The sequence below is a fragment of the Triturus cristatus genome, chromosome 1_1 (genome assembly GCF_964204655.1).
Source record: "Triturus cristatus chromosome 1_1, aTriCri1.1, whole genome shotgun sequence".
In the NCBI taxonomy this organism is placed as follows: Eukaryota; Metazoa; Chordata; class Amphibia; order Caudata; family Salamandridae; genus Triturus; species Triturus cristatus.
In genome coordinates this window covers 853,759,072-853,782,470 of record NC_140579.1, presented here as the reverse complement: position 1 = coordinate 853,782,470, position 23,399 = coordinate 853,759,072, and the positions used below count along the sequence as shown (strand labels likewise).

The following is a 23,399-nucleotide window of genomic DNA, read 5'->3' as shown; positions in this document are numbered from 1 at the left end:
ACAATGATTATGTCCTTAATCTGACCTATCTGTCCTGTGGTGTTCAAATTTTCAATTTCTTTTTCAGTAAAATCAACTCGATAGATTTTCTGTAAGGCTTTTACCTTATCAATATCTATACCCATTTCATTCGCAACTTCTCCTAGTCTTTCATGCAGATTCCTTGCTCTCCATGTCACACTTTTACACAGGAATAACAGCTCCTCATCCTGATAAATCTTTAATTTTTCTACCGGAATAGTCCCTACAATCAATTCTTCCAATACCATCCGTAATTTTGCCACATCTATCGACTGAGAATCTTTATCTGGTCTCTGCAACCCCTTTAACCATTCACTCAGTTCTTCCACAGATGGTCCTACTGGGTTCTCTACACTACTCTGTTCTGGACTTCTTTGGGGTTCTAACAAAGTTTCTACTGTCATTCCATTTCTTTCAGCATAATTCTGATTAATAAAGGGATTATTTGAAATGTGTGGTTCAAACATATTTACTGTCGGTCCCCATGGATTTTCAATTTGACTCCGTTCTGGGCTCTCGATCACATTATTGTTCCGGTATGGTACTGTTAAACAATGTTCGCTATCCTTTTGCTTCTCAAAAACAGGCATTACTGGACCTATAGTCACTGGGACTGTTACAGCTTCCAGATTCTTAGTTAATTCTCTTATTTTCTCTGTTAATTCTAGAGTGGTTTTTGCCAATTCTGTTGAATTTTCGTTATCTATTTTATTCTCAAATCTCTTTTCTGCCTCTCTGATGGAATTTCTTTTTTCTAAATCTGGTGACATAGTCTCTGTCTTGATAATTCGTAATGTTTCTCTCATTGGGGCATTTGGTGTCAACATTTCTGGTTCTGGTCGGTACGGTGGTGGATTTTTATAAAACACATCATCCAACACATCATCATCTGAATCATTTGCTCCGTAACCTCTTGATTCCACAATATTCCTCTTTTCCACACATTTTCTACCTTCATTCTCTCCTACCGCTCTTACAGGAAACAAACCCTCAGTCATACTTGCATTCCTCCATCTTTTCACCCGATCATCATGCGTTTCATGTCCATATGACCTGCCAAACATATATCTGTAACCTCTACCATTTCTTTTTTTCTCGCTCATGTGCTTCGTCTTCCCACTCTGTCAATGCCTCAAACTGCGTCGGTCTAGGTCTTGGTTCTAAGTACATAATTTTTTTGCGCAAGTTGCTTAAAACAGCCAAATTAAAACAACCATGTTCTGGAAATGCCAAGACTCCATCGTCCTTGGTATATTTTACCCAATTATCTACCCAAATACAAGTATGATATCCATACTTCGCAATCATTAGAGCTGCGGGGGTTTTCGGTGGAGGAATTAACTGTCCTTCCCTAGTTTTGACCTGCTTGTCCTTCATGAACCACCTTTTAACTTTACCAAACCAGGATTTCTTTTCTCTATCTGGTGGCTGGTAATACATTTTCTTGGTTTTTTGTGTATCGCTAGTCTCTTACGACTATACCGCTATTTCGTCCACTCACAGCACAACTTCACGCTAACGCACCAATCAAGAGCGTCTACGTCACTGTCTCAGTCCTCTAATCCCAGCGCGACTCACACTAACGCACCAATGACGAGCGTTTACGTCACCCTGTACTTCTCCAATCCCAGCGCGACTTCACACTAACACACCAATCTGGAGCGTTCCACACTTCTGACCCACTGTCCAATCCCAGCGCGGTCGTTCTGACGTCAGCAGCCGCTACGGCAGTTCTGCTCCTGTCTACCCCTCCTTTACAAGACCGCTCCATGAACTTTTACTGCAACTTTTACAATTCTATTAGTAACAACACTAAAACATCTCCATTGTCTGCTCCGCTAACCAAAGAATAGCAATAGACCTTTCTCACGAGAATTCCGTCTTTCCCGAGAGCAGCGCTTACCTCTGCCCTACTACGGAATCGTTACTTCCGTTGATAAAGTAGCAATGCCCTCTACTTCACTCTTCTAGCAAACATTAGCTAAATGTTTCTCTGGTATTTTAGAAATAAACCTAGAGTTTTGCAATCAACCCGAATGCCTTTACATTCACACTCGTTCATACAAGAAAATGTAGTACATACGTACAGAATCCTGTCTTTTCTGAGAACAGCGAACAGTCTGTCCTACTACAGAATTATGACACACGTTAACAAAGCAGCACTTCCCTCTACTTTGTCCTTCTAACAAGCTCAGAGAACACCTGCTACCTTTTCAGTGATAAGCGTTATCGGTATGCCAATTGGTTTCCTGGTACTTAAAGACCAAAATTTCACAGGTAACCTTCGCTTTCATACACACTTCTCTCACACCGAGAATATTTCTAGTGGCAACACACGACGATGGCGCCGAATCGAACCCAGACAATGCGCCGTGCAACTTCACTTGTCACACATTTCCCCTGTGTACCTACAGGGCAACAACAATTCCGTCTTTCCCGAGAGCAGCGCTTACCTCTGCTCTGCTACGGAACTGTTACAAACTTCCGACTTCCTACATCCCAGAAGCCATGCTAACAACATATAACTCGACGCAACTCAACATATAGTGTTAGTACATAAATCAATACCAATCAATAATCAATAAGCTATTTACAAGCAATGATCACTAAACCAAAACAGTAGTAAACCATATCTCTGCTACCAAGAAAAACTGATGCAGCGCGGAATGCAAAATCCCTCTCTTCGTCACAGGTCATAGATCACAAACAATACTACATACGCTGGTGGGGCCCATAACACCAACATATACCCATCAAATAACCTGTTTCAAAAGAGGTGATCGTTCCACTCGCTGTAATGGGAGAGAGTACTCACATAACCCTATTCATAAAGATCTAAACTCCATCTTTAGTACTCCTCCCATGTATAGGCCATGGATCTACTAGCTGCAGGTTGAAGTGATAACGAAATCTATAACATCATTTACATAAATACATTTTCTCAAATAATAACGACCCAACACAGTTCTTTGTAATGATTATTACATTTTATCTAAATAATTGAATTCGATTCTCTGGGTTTTAATCAAGCAAATTAGATCATCACAGTTACCTATTCTGGCTAAAAGTCGCCCTCTAAGTCAAAATCCCGGTCATCGGTTCATACCTTCAGAGTCTTTGGAAACAGCTGTCCCGCAGTGTCACCGTCCTCTCCGTCAGTAAATCGCAAATCTTCTGAAGGATCTCGAACAATTGAAAGGCAAAAGCTAAGGCCCCTCTCTAATCTACCATTTTTATAGTAAATTTACATTCCAAAATGTAACTATTGAACTTTTGAACAAATTTGATTGGTCCGTTGGGGAAAGTTCGACTTCTTTCCCATACATATAATGTGTCTTTAGATATAGTTCCAATCCACGCAATAGTATCTTTTCATTGTTTCTTTCAGAGCAGCTTGGCCGTAAGCCCAGGAAATAGCCTTGGTTGTCACAGTTGAGTCGGGGTCATGCAAAGGCTGCGGCAGCTGATGGTGACGCATGCGCACTTCACCCAGAGATGCTCATAATGGAGTTGTTCTCGTCTAACAGGGACGTCGGCCATTTTGTGGCCACCAAATGGTCAACTTAAGCAAAGAAACACAAAAATATAATTAATACATAGAAATGACTAATAATCTGTTATCCCCTTACTAATACCCATATGTGTATGTATTTATCTAGCAGAAGCAACACTTAATGCGGGTTATAATCACATTAATAAAGCACAAATCACAGATACATCACAAAAGCAACATATAATCATGCAATTTCTGAATATATATTATTAATATGCATACAAATTTAGTTTACGTCATTAGTTAGGCCATGCCACTGCAATTCCTACGTATATTTCTTATATTAGTAATGTTGATTAATTCACACAGCAAACCATTAGTATAATTACAATTAATTAATTAATCTTATTAATCTAAACATGCAAAATGGAGATGGTATACAATTTTAAAAGACAACCCCACTCCAGTAATCCCCCCTTTGGTGATTTTATCACCACCATAACAATAAATTGATGCATCCTTTTACGGAAAATCGAAATGTATTCTTGCTCTTAATTATAGTTCAGTTTCTTCTTCATCTCTTTTTGCTTTTTTATACAACTTTTCTTTCCACTCTTCTAAAGTTATCTCTGTTAAGTCTCCATCTACATCCTTCTTTCTTTTTAGTTTTTCTCTTTTTATTTTATTCTTTGTTTTCTTGTTTTTACAACACATACATCCTAATCTTAATATTAGTAAGACGAAAATCACACAAGTTAATGGGAATAAGATCTTACCTATAACTGTACTACCTATTTTTGTTAAGAAATTTTTAATAGCAGCAAAATTTTTCCCAATCTTTTCCCAAACACTTTCAACCTCCAGTGGTACAATTTCGTCATGCAATTCAGTAATATTTTTAATGTAAACCTTAAGGTCTTTGCTTTCGTCTGGAATGTAAGTGCAACAATGTTGAACTTTCAGCATTCCACAGACTCCACCCTCTTTTGCCAACAAGATATCAAGGGCAAGTCGATTTTGCAGTACCATAGCACGCATGGCAACCATTTCAGTATTAACCAATAAAAATCCTCCAGTGGTGCTTGTTGACAAGCGATCCACTACTGTTGATAATCTTCTAATATTGTTCGCATTCAGAGATATTCCCACTGCTGGTATCAATGCTCCAAAAATGTCACCTACAATTTCTGCCCAAGATTCTCTTTTACTACGTGTTAATTGATTACCTAACCTATGTACACCATCTTTATCTCTGTCCATGTGAAAGATTTTTGGAAAGACCAGGCCTACGTAACATGTGCCATACCAATGGTCTGGCAAACGATAATATGCCCTGTTCCCATAGATGAAATAAAGTCCAGGAACGACTGGATCTCTTCCACCTTTAAATCCCCATCCACCTATGATTTGATATGTATCATGGCACTCACTATTCCCTAGAAAATGATTATCATATGCTGTTTGATTTCTTCTGATACACAGTTTCCCTTTCTGAGGCCAATCTAAAGCCAAAGTTGGATTAGACTCTCCCTTCATATGTTTTTCCATTTCTACATCCCAGACTGTTTTCTCCCCTTTTCCTTCAGATCCTTTTCTTCTCATTTTCAATCTCCTTTCCTCAACCATGTCTAGGAATGTCTTTTCTTCATTCTTCAAACTGCATGTCAAATTATTTTTAAATATATACTCTAATGTTAGCTCCTTAGTTACTAAGAAAAATTCACCTAATACATTAGCAGGTCTCACTTTGTTCAGTTTATTATTAGCAGGAACTTGCGAAAAAATGTTATCTACATCTGAAAAATAATATTCTAATTTACCTGTTTCATAAAATAAGCTTGCTATCACACTACATGCTATTCCATATGTTGCTGGAAGGTGATGATATGTCACTCCCTCTGACACAGAAGCAGGTAACTGCATACATACGTAGCAATACCTTACGTCCATGGTCTTTACATATTCATACAATAACTTTGAAAACACATTATTTGAAAAATCATTAATAGACCTATCCTTATGTAAATAATTATTATCTATTCTAGTCGGAACTACCTTTGGAATCTTTTTTATGTTAGTAATGTTCTCAGTGTGTCCTTCTAGTGTATCTATAGTGACCTTAAAAGAAATTATTAGAGCAAGTATACTCCATAGAAGCATTAATAATCCTGTACAACAACAACACATTTTACACCATCTCTTCATGAATGTACATTTACTTTTGTTAGCCATCTTGTTAGTTTGGACTGTGTCTTTTGACTTAGCCTCTTTTATTTCACCACTAGTTCTCTAACCTTAGGCTTCTAAGGCCCTACTTAGTTCTACCAGTATCTATCGTTTGATTCAATTGTTACTTCTTCATCCGTAGTTTTCTAATTTTTCTCAGTTTGGCATTTCATCATTTTTCACTTCTTTCAATGCACCCAAATACAGAATTTCCTGATCTTCCGTTTCTTCTTCTCCAATGTCGGATAAGATAACTCTCGGGATTCCTGCTTCTTCCTCTTCTTCAACCACTTTCAGTACAGCCTCCTCTGGATTTCCTTGACTATCTGCCTCTTCCTCCGTTTCATGCAGTGCCACATACGTCCATTCTGGTGACTTATACTTCTGGTTGGGTTTTCTTGTTCTTTTCCCCTCTTCTTGATTAACCTCTTCTTCTTTTGATTTGTCTTGGCTTGTCACTTCATTCACCTGATCGTCTCTTGGTGATTTTACTCGTGTCAGCCGATATCTCAATCTCTTTATTTTATTTGGCCACATTTCATCCTTTTTTACTCTTTTCTGTTTACTTTCTTTATTGTTCTTTTCCTCTCTCCAAGCTCTTTTTCTTAGAACTCGTCCTTCTGGTATCTCATTTTCACTCTCTTCAGATTCTGTCTCAACTTTCTTTTTCTTTTCGACAACTTCTTTTTCCACCACTTTTTTCCCTACTTCTGTCCCTCCTCGGGTCTCCGACACGCAATCTTCCTGCTGGCTACTTGTCCCTTCACCTAGCTGGATGTTGCAGTTCCCTACACCTCCTCGGGGGTCTTCCGCAATCTGTCCCTCTCTCTCTGTACCTGTCCCTATTCCACTTTGATCTATTATTTCGGGTGGAATTTCTCTTGGTTTTTCATCTGAAACTTCCTTCTCTAGAATTTCTTTCACTGCTTCTTGGTTGTCTTTTCCTTTCTCCTTTCTGTGTTCTTTTCTGAGACCTTGACTTCCCTGTTCGTCTTCAGAATCTGAACTGATATCAGAAATCTGCAATCGTCTTCTCAGAGAGCTACTTCTGGGGACTAATATCTGATCAGGTTCCTTTTCCCCCCTTTCAGGATTTTCTTGTGTTCTTTGCTCTTCGTTATCTGATTCAGTACTTGACTCTGATTCGTCATAGTACTCTCTTCCTTTGCTGTCAACTGGATTTGGTATCCTCAAAGTATGGCTTGCATGGATCCAGTTTTTCACTCCAGCACACTTCACAGCTGTTGTTGTGGTCAGAATGACTTGTCTTGGTTTTCCCCACCTTGGAACCCAACAGTTTCTTCTTCTGTGGACTTTTATCCTTACCCAGTCTCCTGGGCTCAGATCATGGTCTGGCTTCCTTTGAAGGGTGGTGGCATCCGCTCCAACCTGATGAAACACAGAATGAACTGCGTCAGCCAGGCCTTTACAGTATTCCAACACCATGTCATCAGTTATTGTCATCAGCTTGTTGACTGGAATATAAACATGCCTCATCGCTCGTCCCATGATTATTTCATGAGGACTTAACCCTGTGGTTCTGTCTGGTGTTGCTCTAATGGTCATTAAAACAAGAGGCAAGACATCAGGCCATTTCATACCAGTGGCTAAACACATTTTTCCAATTCTGTTTTTGATTGTACCATTCATCTGTTCAACCACACCAGAAGCCTCTGGCCGGTAGGCACAATGTAGTTTCTGTTGTACATTCAATGCTTCGCTAATCAATTTTACAATCTCGTTATGAAAATGTCCTCCTCTGTCTGATTCAAGAGTCACTGGGAACCCAAACCTAGGGATGATATCTCTCAAAAGTAGCTTTGCCACTGTCAACCCATCATTTCTTCTTGTTGGGTATGCTTCCACCCACCTGGAGAACAGGTAAACTACAACCAGGACATACCTCAGTCTGTTACACGGAGGCATTTCAATGAAGTCAACCTACATTCTGGTAAAAGGTCCACCTTCCTGTCCTATGGTCCCTAGACTCATCACTGTCTTTCTCCCAGGATTGTATTGCTGACATATCAGACATCTCTGACACAGGCTTTCTGCTACAAGTCTGAATTTTGGATTGTACCATGTCTGCTTAAAAGACCTTATCATGGCGTCTCTCCCTATGTGTCCCTGGCCATGATACATACGTGCCATTGTAGACATCATGCCATCAGGCATTACTGGTCTTCCATCTCGATAGACCCACACACGGTCCTTCTCTCTTGGTGCACACCCTGCTTTTATCCATTGTTTCATTTCCTCATCTCCTGACTCTTCCTGCAATTGTCTCACTTCCTCCCAGGTTCCTACTGCGTTAGTAAACATTACTGAGCAAGAAGACATTTCTCTCTCCTTAGCCCGATTGACTGAATTCTGGTTCCGTGCATAATATTGTGCCATATCATTAGCATACCTATTCCCAGTAGTGATGTAATCGCTTCCCTAACTATGGGCAGCACATTTTACTACAGCCAATTGGTTAGGCAGCTGTATCGCCTCAATCAACTTCCCAACCACTTCAGCATTCTTTATAGGGGTTCCACTTGAGGTCAGGAAACCTCTTTGCAGCCAAAGCTGGCCAAAATCATGGACGACCCCGAAGCCATCCTGGCTATCCGTTAACACAGTCACTCTCACACTTTTCCCAATTTTACATGCTTTGGTCAAAGCAACAAGTTCAGCTACTTGAGCTGACCTCACTCCTTTCAGATAAGATGCTTCCATCACTGCTGCAACCGTGCATACTGCATATGCTGCGCTTAGCACTCCTTCATCTGTTCTCAAACATGACCCATCAACAAACAACACAAAATCACTCTCAGGCAGTGGTACATCCTTTATATCTGGTCGTGGCTTTGTGCAATACTCAAGCACATCCAAACAGTCATGATCTGCTTCATCTCTCACTTCCACATTCTCAGCGTCAGGTAACAACGTTGCAGGATTCACGTTCACACATCTCGCAAGGCTCACATTCGTTGCACCTAATATGACCTTCTCATACTTAGTCAGCCGACTATCAGCCTCATGCATCAACCCAAAATCCAGTCGGTAAAATACCGATTCGGTAATAGCTCCCGGTATTAAGTAAAAAATACCCAATCCCAATGCATCAACCCAAAAGCAGAAATCGCTATTTAAGGAATCCTTAAATAGCAATTCTTTAAATAGGGATTCCTTAAATACCGATTCCTTAAATAGCGATTGCATTTAAGGAATCCCAAAGTGAGATTCCTTAAATGCAATGCATCAAAGTTAAAAAATTAGCGATTTCGCTAATAGGGGGAGCAAATTACCATGAAGATGAACTGCATGGTAATTTGCAAAAACTTTGAAAAATGCACTTTTGTGCATTTTTCAAAGTTTCATGTTGCGCACACACATGCCCTTAGAGCATGTGTGTGTGCAACATATGTGCACATATCATTTTCAGGGGTGCAACAGGGTGTCCTTTTGACACCCTGGCACCCTTGAAAGTGCTCCCGCTATTATCGATTCGGTAATACCGAATCGCTAATACAGACTGGCTTTACATTCATTCCTATGGGCCTCCAAGCCCATAGGAATGAATGGGTAGGTATTCCTTATTACCGATTCGGTATTACCGATTCGGTAATAAGGAATATTAAGGAATCGCTATTTGAATAGCGATTCCTACATGCATAGCCTTTTGCTATTCCTTATTAGCGATTCCTTATTTTTCGCTAATAAGGAATCGCAAATGGCATTGTTGATGCATAGGCCCCTAAGTGTCATATACTGAGTATGACTCCTTGTTAAAAGAATCGCCACATCATGAGGAACAAACACTTTCAATGGATACCTGTAGGAGAGTAGGGTCTGCTATCCTATGGTCACCCCAAATTTTTGCTTTTTGCTTCACTGGTTTTTGACATATTGAGGCTGTGGGCCTGCCAATCAGACCCCCAGCCTGCTGTTCTCTCTACTAAATTAAAACTATGCACCCTAGGTGCATAACCAATTGGAAGTGGATCACCCTGTCAGCCCCTGTACCAGTGTACACTAGGTACCCAGGGCATTGGTGTACCCAAGGCCTGCCAAGGGCTGCAGCATGTATTATGCCACCCCAGGCTTGGCCTAACAATCTGACACAACTGGCTGATCACTCAGCTGGGGTAAGTTGGTGTAATCACCTCTTACTTAGGTGTAGTATACCTATACCTAACCTTAAATGGGACACCTGGTAACCTATAAGTCACTCCTATGGCAGGCCTTAACAATCCTGAAGGCAGAGTGCTTGGTTCCATGTGAGATGGTGCTCTGGCATGAGCTGAGCCTATCTGCAGTGGTCGGAACAACTTCCTTCTACTGTTTCCAGATATCGTCATACCATATACTCTTAAGTGCATTATGAACCTCGCGGTTAAATGCTATCTTTGGTTTGGCTTTATCAAAACATGTCGAGTAAGGTGTCATACGAATTGGAATACTAACCCCTCGCCAATTCTGGCGACGGGGTTAGCATTCCACCCTTCTAGAGGGACACGACATGTACAGTGCCTGAAACCCGGGTAAAATCAGACATAGCCTCAGCTCCACAAAATGGATGCTGCCACCACAGACACAAGTCTGCCCTCCTGCTGCTGGGAGTCCTTCCAGCTTGGGAGGTGTGGACAAAGGGTTTCCTGCCAGGGGAGGTGCGTGCACCACCCCAGACAGGATTTTGTGTATTGGTCAGGTAGGGCTTGAAAGAAACCAGACATGCCTGTGGCTCACAAGGAGCCTCGGTGCATATGCCAGTTCAAACCGGTCCTGGGGCACACCAGTCCCGGGCGTGGGGCGAGCTGGACAAAGGATTGGGGGTGTAACCACCCCCCTTCCTGGTCCCACCCATAGGGAGGGACCTAGCAGGTAGTCCGGCCCCTAGAATCCGCTTAAAGGTAGGAGCTGTGTCCTAAGACTTCAGACATCCTGGAATCAACTTGAAACTAAGAAGAAGACGGGAACTTCGACATTCTGCTGCACAGAAGACTGAAGAAAATCTCCCCTGTGGTCAGGGAGTGACCACCTTGCTAACGCAAGCACCATCCAGCGCATCAACGTCTGCTTTGCCGCCGCCTCCCGCCGGAGCCCGAGCCCAGAGACTGACAAGACCTGGACCTCCAGACCTCTCACCGCCCGATCCACAGTCCCTGAGAAGAAGAGACCCGTGGAGGCACCGAGACACGTGGAGCCAGCCATCTTGGAACGACTACGACAAGCTGACAAGTGCAACAACCGAGGCTCCCTCCAAGTTGTGCTTTGGGATCTGAGAAGCCCAACCCCCGAGCAGCATCTGCACCAAAGGTGAGCCCTCCAGCATCTCCACGATCTGCGTGGGGCCCTTCTGCATTTTGCCACTCGACGCGCCTAACCGGTTGCTGGCCCGCTGGCCAGTGGCCATCTTGGCGACGAACTCTACGAAATACACTGCTGGTCTGGTTGCTCCAGACTGGCCCTTGCTCCCCTCCAAAGGAGCAATCCCTCTGACCTTGCTGGTCAGAACCAACAGCTGATTTCCGAATCCTCCTACAATTGCTTTTGCCAAGGCTTGTTTGCTTCGATCAGGTCGCCGACACCGCCGACAGCGAGAGCCTGCGTGGGACAGCTCGTGAGCCGACTCCTGGACGTCGTCGACCTTCAGGGACCACGTGGCTGCGGAGACAAGCTACCCCTCATCACCTGTTTGCACCCGACATCGCCTGGTACCCACCTGGTGCCACGCTGGTCACTGGCTAGTGACTGTGAACACTGTCCCCTCTGCTTACAGGTCTTCAACATCTCCGATCCACTCTTGGATCCACTGCATCTCTCCCGGACCGACCGCCTGCAGCATCTTTGTCTTCAAGCTCCACGGAACAGATAGAAGAAACCCGACGCACTTCGAGGCCTATGCACCCGCTTCCTGTGGGTGAGGTAAAGCTGGCACACCTGTGCCCAAGTGTAGTATTACATCTCTAGTGCCTGTGTTCCAAATCTTGAGTTCCTAGTCCATCCGGAAGATCCTCTTTGCAGTAACTTTGTACTTTTTACGCACCCATTGAAACCTATGGGAGCACGCGTGTGACTATTTGCTCTGCACACGCCACCCGTGGACCTCCTGGTCACTAACTGACGTTAGCTCCTTGTAGGCCCAGCGATTCTAGAGGCCCTAGGCCTTTTCCCTTTTCTGTTCGTGGTACTTATACCACTATTTTAGTATATGGTTTGAGTGGCCACCAGGGCCTATCCATATAACGTGCAACTTCTGTGTATTCTGTGATAATCTTGTTTGACGATTTGTGCTCCTGTGCTCATAAAGAGACTAGGGGTTACTTTGAGAAATAAATACATATATATTTTGAATATATATCTGTGTGGTGTCCTTTCATTGGTATAAAAGGGGGTTACATTTGGTAAAACAGCTGGCTTAACACGCTTCACGAGTTTAGCCTCAAAGACTGCTTAGCCTACGCTACCACTAGGGCAGCTAGTCCGAAAAGGTTGACTTACAACCACACCATAAGGGTTGCTTGGCATGGTACAAGGTGATCACTTTAACTAGTGAGCATCATATACCAGGCCAACTTCTCACATTGGTGAGCAGCGGTTGGATTTGAGCTTGCTGTGTTTTACCATTGTAATCTCTTGGTTACCAATTGAAAGATCACATAGGTACCTGTAGGTACATATAAAACAAGATTAGATATACATAAGTTCTACTGAACTTAGTTGTTGTAGAGCAAAGGGAGTAGCACACCCTGACTACAACTACTAGATAGGTTTAGTAGGTAAACCCAAGTGTAGGTAGATTGCAACACATCCACCCACACTTAAGAGCAATGGCCGGGGCAGAGGGGTCCACTGTACCCATCTCTGTTGAGAGTGACCCCCAGAGGGCAACATCCAGCTTTGCTACCCTTAATCAGAATGAGCTCAGGCATTTGGCAACTCTTAGAGGCCTTAAACAGCCCAAGAACCCAAACTCTGCTGAGCTCAGAGAGCTCTTACAGAATGATGAGAATCAGAGAGCACTCAAGAAAGCTTCCCAGTTAGCCCCCTTAGGGTCAGGAACAGGAGGCCCCCCTTCTGAAGATACTACAGAGGTACCCAGTTCCAATAGCCATCCCTTAGATGAGAACCATACTACAGGGGAGGAAAGTGGTGAGGATACAGAAAGTAGTGATGATGAAGGGAGAACTAGCCCAGTGCCAAGTATTATACTTGGCCCAGCTAAACTAAGGCTATTGGGGACTGACAATGGGTTCACCCCATTGGATCTCCCCAGTGGACTTAACACAGGGCTTGGGAGGCAAAGGAATCGCTCAGGTGACTCCAATGCTTCTCATGGCTCTAGAGGCTCTCAAGGTCACTCCAGGAAAAGGATGACCACCCCTCAGAGGAGGGAACATGAGGCCAGAATGCAGGAAGCCCAGCTGAGGATCAGGAAGCAGGAGCTAGAAGTAGCCCTGATGTAAGAAAAACTGAACAAGGCTAGGCAACCTAGAGAGAGTGGGTCTATACCCACTGGTGGCAGCATTGTCCCTAAGGACAAAGATAGGGTCTTTGACAATAGGAACCTGTCTAAGGTTGTGCCCCCCTACAAAAGTGGGGATGACATCCACAAATGGATAACTGCTCTTGAGAGAGCCTGCAAAGTACAGCAGGTTCCTGAAGACCAGTGGGCAGCAATCCTCTGGCTCTCCTTTGAAGGAAGAGGCAGAGACAGACTCCTCACTGTTAGAGAAGAGGATGTCAGGAACTACAGAGTCCTGAAGAGTGTTCTGGTAGATGGGTTAGGCTTAACCACTGAACAGTACAGGTTAATGTTCAGAGACACCCAAAAGACACAGACTCAGGACTGGTCTGAATATGTTGAATGTGCCACTAAGGCTTTGGAGGGTTGGTTGCTGGGAAGTAAGGTATCTGATTTTACAGGATTGTATAATTTGATGATGAGAGAACAGATTTTAAATAACTGTCAAAACCAGCAACTGCATCAACACTTGGTTGACTCTGATCTGACCTCTCCCCAAGAATTGGGAAAGAAGGCAGACAAATGGGTCAGAACCAGGGTTAAGCAAAAGAACCAGAACCAGGGCCAAGGGGGTGATCAGAAGAAAACAGACCAAAAGGGTGGAGATCAGAAACCTAAAGACCAGAAGTCTTCAACAGGGCCCCAAACTACTGCTAAGGAGGGTGGGTCCCAACAGTCCAAGAAGAAGAAAGAAGGTCAGAAGAAACCCTGGTGCAATCATTGTAAAAATACAACTCACTGGACTAGTGATTGCAAAAAGGGTGGAGCCCCCAACACTGTTGCCCCTAAGGCACCTGCTCCCAGTACTACTGTTAGCAGTGTTGGTCCCCAGACAAAGGGTGTAGTGGGAATCACTATGGGAACGGAAGGAGATTCTGACTTAGACAGAACCCTTACACAGGCAGTCTTGATCTGTGATGGGGACATTGATTTGTCCCTGACTGTGAGCCCCAGTAACCTGGGCAAGTACAGACAGACTCCTTTAATTAATGACAAAGTGGCTCAAGCCTACAGGGACACATGTGCCAGTGTCACTATGGTGACACCAGGCTTTGTGGACCCTGGACAGTACATACCAGGTGAGAACTACCTGGTGACCAATGCCAGCAATGCCACTACTTCACATAGTGTGGCAGTTGTTAACTTCTCATGGGGAGGGGTAACTGGCCTCAAAAGGGTTGTGGTTAGTGCAGACCTCCCAGTAGAATGTTTGTTGGGCAATGACCTAGAGAGTTCTCTATGGTCAGAAGTGGAGTACAGGACTCATGCAGAGATGTTAGGTATATCATCACATGTCCTTGCTGTGACCAGGTCACAGGCCAAAAAGTGCCTCACTGAACCTCAGGTCTTGGATCCTGGAACAATGGACCAAGCACCTACCAAGAAGAAGAACAGGAGGGTCAAGGCTGTGCCTTCCCCCCTGCCTCAGAGTGATGATCAGCCTTCCCAGGAAGCTGATCTAGAGGACCCTGAAGGAACTGTCCCTGAAGAGCTTGAACCTGATCAGGTTGAGTTTCTGGGGACAGGGGGACCTTCAAGGGCTGACTTGAGGCAGGCTCAGTTATCCTGTCCCTCTCTTGAACCCCTCAGACAGCTGGCTGCTGCTGAGGCTGCTGGGAATGCTCAAGGTACCCATAAAGTGTATTGGGATGAAGGGCTCCTTTATTCAGAGGCTAGAGACCCCAAGCCTGGTGCTACCAGGAGGTTGGTTATACCTCTGCAATTTAGGGGCTTCCTTCTTACCTTGGCCCATGATATTCCTTTAGCAGGACACTTAGGCCAGAATAAGACTTGGGACAGGCTTGTCCCTCACTTTCACTGGCCTCATATGAATGAAGATACAAAGGAGTTTTGTCGCTCCTGTGTCACCTGCCAAGCCAGTGGCAAATCAGGTGGCACAACAAAGGCCCCCCTAATCCCACTACCTGTGGTGGGGGTCCCCTTTGAAAGAGTGGGAATAGACATAGTGGGTCCCATGGATCCTCCCACTGCATCTGGGCACAGATTTATACTGGTGGTAGTGGATCATGCCACCAGGTATCCAGAGGCAATTCCCCTTAGGACCACTACAGCACCTGTTGTGGCCAGGGCCCTGCTGGGAGTATTCTCCAGAGTGGGGTTTCCTAAGGAGGTAGTATCTGACAGAGGTACCAACTTTATGTCAGGATACTTGACAGCTATGTGGAAGGAATGTGGTGTCAACTACAAGTTCACCACCCCTTATCACCCACAATGCAATGGGCTTGTTGAGAGATTCAACAAGACCCTAAAGGGTATGATCAAAGGATTACCTGAAAAGCTCAGGCGAAGATGGGACATCCTTCTACCCTGCCTTCTGTTTGCTTACAGAGAGGTCCCACAAAAAGGAGTTGGCTACAGCCCCTTTGAATTGTTGTTTGGGCACCCTGTGAGAGGCCCACTGTGTTTGGTGAAGGAAGGATGGGAGTTACCTCTCAAAAAGCCTAAGCTAGACATAGTGGACTATGTACTTGGTCTCCGCTCCAGGATGGCTGAGTATATGGAGAAGGCATCCAAAAACCTTGAGGCAAGCCAGGCCTTACAGAAAGCTTGGCATGACCAAAAGGCTGTCTTGGTTGAGTATCAGCCAGGACAGAGGGTATGGGTGTTGGAGCCAGTGGCCCCAGCAGCACTCCAAGACAAATGGTCTGGACCCCATACAATCCTGGAAAAGAAGGGGGAGGTCACCTACTTGGTGGACCTAGGAACTCCCAGGAGTCCCCACCGGGTACTCCATGTTAACAGGCTTAAAGCATATGTTGACAGGGCAGACATGGGCTTGCTCATGGCTACAGATGAGGGACAGGAGGAAGAGAGTGACCCTCTCCCAGACCTGTTGTCTCAGAACCCTGAAGATGGCTCAGTTGAAGGAGTGACCCTTGGAGGCAACCTCACTGCCCATCAGCAGACTGAATGTAGACAGGTTCTACAATCATTTTCACATATGTTTTCCTTGATACCTAGTCAAACTGACTGGTGTACCCATGTGGTGGACACTGGTGACAGTCTGCCTGTAAAGAACAAGCTTTACAGACAACCTGACCACGTCAGGGACTGTATAAAGGCTGAGGTACATAAAATGCTGGAATTAGGTGTCATTGAACCCTCAGAAAGCCCCTGGGCTAGCCCAGTGGTTCTGGTCCCCAAACCTCACACCAAAGATGGCAAGAGAGAGATGAGGTTCTGTGTGGATTACAGAGGACTCAATGCTGTCACCAGGACAGATGCACACCCTATTCCAAGGGCAGATGAGCTCATAGACAAACTAGCTTCTGCAAAGTTTTTGAGCACATTTGACTTAACAGCTGGCTATTGGCAAATCAGATTAGCTGAGGAGTCTAAGGCCAAAACAGCATTCTCAACCCCAGGTGGGCATTATCAGTTTGTGGTGATGCCCTTTGGTCTGAAGAATGCACCTGCCACCTTCCAAAGGCTGGTGAACCAAGTCCTTACTGGGTTGGATGACTTTTGTGCAGCATATCTCGATGACATTGCTGTCTTTAGCTCCACCTGGGAGGATCACCTGATCCACCTGAAGAAGGCTCTTGAGGCCCTGCAGAGGGCAGGCCTCACTATCAAGGCTACTAAGTGCCAGATAGGGCAGAGTAAGGTTGTATATTTGGGCCACCTTGTAGGTGGAGGCCAAGTTCAACCACTGGAGAGTAAGATACAATCCATCAAGGACTGGTCCCCTCCAACCACCCAGACTCAAGTTCGAGCTTTCTTGGGCTTGACTGGGTACTACAGGAAGTTTGTTAAGAACTATGGGTCCATTGTGACTCCTCTTAATGATCTGACATCCAAGAAGATGCCCAAAAAGGTTCAGTGGACAGTAAGCTGTCAAAAGGCATTTGATGACCTGAAGAAGGCCATGTGCTCTGCACCTATCCTGAAAAGTCCTGACTACTCCAAAGAGTTTATTGTCCAAACAGATGCTTCTGAGTTGGGTGTGGGAGCTGTGCTGTCACAACTTAATGTAGATGGTCAAGACCAACCCATTGCTTTTATTAGCAGAAGGTTGACCCCCAGAGAGAAGAATTGGTCAGCTATTGAGAGGGAGGCCTTTGCTGTGGTGTGGGCCCTGAAGAAGCTGAGGCCATACTTGTTTGGCACTCACTTCAAGATTCAGACCGACCATAAGCCCCTCTTGTGGCTAAATCAGATGAAGGGTGAAAACCCCAAACTGCTTAGGTGGTCCATTTCCCTACAGGGGATGGACTTTACAGTGGAGCACCGGCCAGGTACTGACCATGGGAATGCAGATGGTCTCTCCAGGTACTTCCACTTAGGACATGAAGACGAGACTGGTCAAGGCTAGTTTAATGTCCCAGCGTTTGGGGGGGGGTTGTGTAGGAGAGTAGGGTCTGCTATCCTATGGTCACCCCAAATTTTTGCTTTTTGCTTCACTGGTTTTTGACATATTGAGGCTGTGGGCCTGCCAATCAGACCCCCAGCCTGCTGTTCTCTCTACTAAATTAAAACTATGCACCCTAGGTGCATAACCAATTGGAAGTGGATCACCCTGTCAGCCCCTGTACCAGTGTACACTAGGTACCCAGGGCATTGGTGTACCCAAGGCCTGCCAAGGGCTGCAGCATGTATTATGCCACCCCAGGCTTGGCCTAACAATCTGACACAACTGGCTGATCACTCAGCTGGGGTAAGTTGGTGTAATCACCTCTTACTTAGGTGTAGTATACCTATACCTAACCTTAAATGGGACACCTGGTAACCTATAAGTCACTCCTATGGCAGGCCTTAACAATCCTGAAGGCAGAGTGCTTGGTTCCATGTGAGATGGTGCTCTGGCATGAGCTGAGCCTATCTGCAGTGGTCGGAACAACTTCCTTCTACTGTTTCCAGATATCGTCATACCATATACTCTTAAGTGCATTATGAACCTCGCGGTTAAATGCTATCTTTGGTTTGGCTTTATCAAAACATGTCGAGTAAGGTGTCATACGAATTGGAATACTAACCCCTCGCCAATTCTGGCGACGGGGTTAGCATTCCACCCTTCTAGAGGGACACGACATGTACAGTGCCTGAAACCCGGGTAAAATCAGACATAGCCTCAGCTCCACAAAATGGATGCTGCCACCACAGACACAAGTCTGCCCTCCTGCTGCTGGGAGTCCTTCCAGCTTGGGAGGTGTGGACAAAGGGTTTCCTGCCAGGGGAGGTGCGTGCACCACCCCAGACAGGATTTTGTGTATTGGTCAGGTAGGGCTTGAAAGAAACCAGACATGCCTGTGGCTCACAAGGAGCCTCGGTGCATATGCCAGTTCAAACCGGTCCTGGGGCACACCAGTCCCGGGCCTGGGGCGAGCTGGACAAAGGATTGGGGGTGTAACCACCCCCCTTCCTGGTCCCACCCATAGGGAGGGACCTAGCAGGTAGTCCGGCCCCTAGAATCCGCTTAAAGGTAGGAGCTGTGTCCTAAGACTTCAGACATCCTGGAATCAACTTGAAACTAAGAAGAAGACGGGAACTTCGACATTCTGCTGCACAGAAGACTGAAGAAAATCTCCCCTGTGGTCAGGGAGTGACCACCTTGCTAACGCAAGCACCATCCAGCGCATCAACGTCTGCTTTGCCGCCGCCTCCCGCCGGAGCCCGAGCCCAGAGACTGACAAGACCTGGACCTCCAGACCTCTCACCGCCCGATCCACAGTCCCTGAGAAGAAGAGACCCGTGGAGGCACCGAGACACGTGGAGCCAGCCATCTTGGAACGACTACGACAAGCTGACAAGTGCAACAACCGAGGCTCCCTCCAAGTTGTGCTTTGGGATCTGAGAAGCCCAACCCCCGAGCAGCATCTGCACCAAAGGTGAGCCCTCCAGCATCTCCACGATCTGCGTGGGGCCCTTCTGCATTTTGCCACTCGACGCGCCTAACCGGTTGCTGGCCCGCTGGCCAGTGGCCATCTTGGCGACGAACTCTACGAAATACACTGCTGGTCTGGTTGCTCCAGACTGGCCCTTGCTCCCCTCCAAAGGAGCAATCCCTCTGACCTTGCTGGTCAGAACCAACAGCTGATTTCCGAATCCTCCTACAATTGCTTTTGCCAAGGCTTGTTTGCTTCGATCAGGTCGCCGACAGCGAGAGCCTGCGTGGGACAGCTCGTGAGCCGACTCCTGGACGTCGTCGACCTTCAGGGACCACGTGGCTGCGGAGACAAGCTACCCCTCATCACCTGTTTGCACCCGACATCGCCTGGTACCCACCTGGTGCCACGCTGGTCACTGGCTAGTGACTGTGAACACTGTCCCCTCTGCTTACAGGTCTTCAACATCTCCGATCCACTCTTGGATCCACTGCATCTCTCCCGGACCGACCGCCTGCAGCATCTTTGTCTTCAAGCTCCACGGAACAGATAGAAGAAACCCGACGCACTTCGAGGCCTATGCACCCGCTTCCTGTGGGTGAGGTAAAGCTGGCACACCTGTGCCCAAGTGTAGTATTACATCTCTAGTGCCTGTGTTCCAAATCTTGAGTTCCTAGTCCATCCGGAAGATCCTCTTTGCAGTAACTTTGTACTTTTTACGCACCCATTGAAACCTATGGGAGCACGCGTGTGACTATTTGCTCTGCACACGCCACCCGTGGACCTCCTGGTCACTAACTGACGTTAGCTCCTTGTAGGCCCAGCGATTCTAGAGGCCCTAGGCCTTTTCCCTTTTCTGTTCGTGGTACTTATACCACTATTTTAGTATATGGTTTGAGTGGCCACCAGGGCCTATCCATATAACGTGCAACTTCTGTGTATTCTGTGATAATCTTGTTTGACGATTTGTGCTCCTGTGCTCATAAAGAGACTAGGGGTTACTTTGAGAAATAAATACATATATATTTTGAATATATATCTGTGTGGTGTCCTTTCATTGGTATAAAAGGGGGTTACATTTGGTAAAACAGCTGGCTTAACACGCTTCACGAGTTTAGCCTCAAAGACTGCTTAGCCTACGCTACCACTAGGGCAGCTAGTCCGAAAAGGTTGACTTACAACCACACCATAAGGGTTGCTTGGCATGGTACAAGGTGATCACTTTAACTAGTGAGCATCATATACCAGGCCAACTTCTCACAATACCCCATCACAATACCTTCACTCTGCTCCAAACTTCGACCTGTTGCAGCCACTGCTTTCAGACACCCAGGTAAAGCTGCAGCCACTGGGTTAAGCATTGAGGAAAAATATGCGATTGGTCTCCTCAATCTTCCATGCTTCTGGATCAACACAGAGAGTGCACATCCATTTCTCTTACTGCAATACAACTCAAACTCTTTCTCATAGTCAGGCATGCCCAGTACTGGTGATTCACACAATCCCTCTTTTAATTTTTTGAATGCTGCCAATTCTTCCTTGTTCAATTCAAGGGGATCTTTTACATCACTCCTTGTTAATCGCACTAAGGGCTTTGCAATCAGGGAAAAGTTACTAATCCACTGACGACAATACCCCACCATTCCCAGAAACATTCTCACTTCTCTTTGGGTCATGGGGACTCTCATTCCTTTTATAATTCAGATTCTGTCTATTGTTATTTTTCTCAGTCCTTTCTCAATTTTATGTCCAAAATATTGCACTTCTTTCTGGCAATACTGTAATTTTGTTGGTGACACTTTCAACCCTCCGTCTGCCAAATGATTCAATAGTGCTATTGTGTCTACCTCGCAAGCTTCACGTATTTTCGACGCCACCAAAAGGTCGTCGATATACTGCACTAGTACTGAACTCTCAGGCATTTGCAGACTTTCCAACGATTTCTTCAACAATTGATTGAATATTGAGGGGCTCTCTGTATACCCCTGTGGGATTCGGCACCATGCCAAAATCCGCTCTCCAAAACGAAATGCAAAACTTGGCTGACTGTCGTGGTGCAATGGGATAGAGAAAAATGCATGACATAGATCAATTACTGTATACCATTCCGCATCATGGGGAATCTGGTACAGAATTACTGATGGGTTCGGCACAATAGGACAGCATGATACCACAATTTTGTTTGCCTTTCTCAAATCTTGCACTATCCTGAATTTTCCATTAGGCTTTTTCAGTCTCATTATCGGTGAATTACATGGACTACTCATAATCTCTCTCAAAATTCCTTGCTTGATCATTTTCTCAATTATTGGAGTAACCCCTTCAATTATCTCCGGTGTCAATCTGTACTGAGGGACGTTTGGATAACTTATTCCTTCCTTTACAGTTATCCTGACTGGATCTACATTTCTCATTAACCCTACATCTTCTCCAGTAAAATCCCACACTTCTGCCTTCACTGACTGTTTTTATTCTTTAGGTAATTCATCAGGGTTGAATATTGCATAGGTCTCAGTTACCTAATTTTCTCTATTAGCTATAGTCATTTTATATAGCACATCCTCATCTCGGGTTTCAAAAGCTATTCCATCTGGAGTACAGAATATAGTGCAATTCATCTTGCACAACAGGTCCCTACCTAATAAATTCACTGGACTGGTGTCACACACCACAAAGCGGTGCATTTCTGTAAATTTCCCTATACTGACTTTCACTGGTTCTGTCCAAAATGTTTTTAACTGTCTGTTGGACACACCAACCATGCGGCGGTTTATTTACCTGTTCTTCATTGTAGAATCCCGATTCATTACTATACTTCTGAGTGTTTCTGCTCTGCGGGAAAGGTGGTTTTGGCACCTGATTCTGTGAAGTAACCACCTGCTGCTGTTGATGCAGTTGACCACTCACCTCATTCTGCACCTGTGGATTCAATGATGCATTTTCAATATTAGTACTTGGAGGGTATTTACACTCGGATTTCCAATGCCCTAACCTACCGCAATTATGGCATGGGAACTTATTTTTAGCTTCTTCTATATTACCTTTCCCTTCTCCTGAGCCAAATCTCAGTTTAGTTCCTGGGTTATTTGCTTGTTCGACCATTTGTGCTTCCTGCCTTTCTGCTACCTTTACTTGTGCCCACATTGCCTTCTCTTTTAATTTTCGCTGTTTAGCCCCAATTTCGTCAATAAAATATTTAGCATGTCTTAATACTTCATCTATTTTCTTATTCTGCCAATCAACTGTATGCTGTTTTATCATGTCACCAATTTCTGGGCGTAAACCATATACAAATCTGTACACGAAATTACTCAAATCCTTATCACTTAAGTTCTCATCTCCACTGAACTGTTTAAAGGCTTGAATTAGTCTCTCATAGTATGCATGTACTGATTCCTTTGCTTCCTGATGCGTTCGATCAATCTTTACCCAATCTGTCTCTTTAGGGGGCACTTTGTTTTTCAAAAATACCATAACCTGTTCATACTTTTTCATTACTTCAGGGTCTGGGGCTCCTGTCTTAGGATACCTAGGGTACTCCTGAGTTGGCCAGTTGATCATCAACTTGCGCTCAGACCACAAATCTGCTGGTACTATTATGTCGAATAGACTATTTAAGTCTATCCACAATACTTTTGATAATTTTACAAATTTGTCTACCTGTCTGTACCACTCGACGGGCTTTTCGTGTAGTCGAGGGAAATCATTCGTAAATGACAAAATGTCCTGTCTTGTCCATGGGACATGTACATATCCTCCTCCTGGGATCTCTCTCATGGGGTATTCAGTCACTACCTTTTCTTTTTCTCTAACAGGGAATGCCGAAACTGTCCTGTCTGGGGCATCATTTCGTTTTCTATACCATTTACTTCTCCATTTATCCACATCTCCCCATTTTCTCAAAACAATGATTATGTCCTTAATCTGACCTATCTGTCCTGTGGTGTTCAAATTTTCAATTTCTTTTTCAGTAAAATCAACTCGATAGATTTTCTGTAAGGCTTTTACCTTATCAATATCTATACCTATTTCATTCGCAACTTCTCCTAGTCTTTCATGCAGATTCCTTGCTCTCCATGTCACACTTTTACACAGGAATAACAGCTCCTCATCCTGATAAATCTTTAATTTTTCTACCGGAATAGTCCCTACAATCAATTCTTCCAATACCATCCGTAATTTTGCCACATCTATCGACTGAGAATCTTTATCTGGTCTCTGCAACCCCTTTAACCATTCACTCAGTTCTTCCACAGATGGTCCTACTGGGTTCTCTACACTACTCTGTTCTGGACTTCTT

General features: G+C 44.9%; 1 protein-coding gene across 2 annotated transcripts in view; it reads right to left on the bottom strand.

Moving 5' to 3' along the window:
• Positions 1 to 3,089: 3,089 nt before the first annotated feature.
• Positions 3,090 to 23,399, bottom strand: part of LOC146871196 (uncharacterized) — a 32,264-nt gene continuing 11,954 nt past the window's right edge. Inside the window, exons 2-3 of one of the 2 annotated variants that reach the window (XM_085650528.1) lie at positions 21,878 to 22,018; positions 3,090 to 3,583 (exon numbers count right to left, since the gene is read on the bottom strand). In XM_085650528.1, coding sequence (XP_085506654.1) covers positions 3,542 to 3,583; positions 21,878 to 22,018 — 183 coding nt within the window. In that variant the 3' untranslated portion in view covers positions 3,090 to 3,541. Of the gene's footprint in view, positions 3,584 to 21,681; positions 22,019 to 23,399 lie in introns of those variants that run through there. The other variant, XM_085650521.1, reaches the window with a different exon arrangement.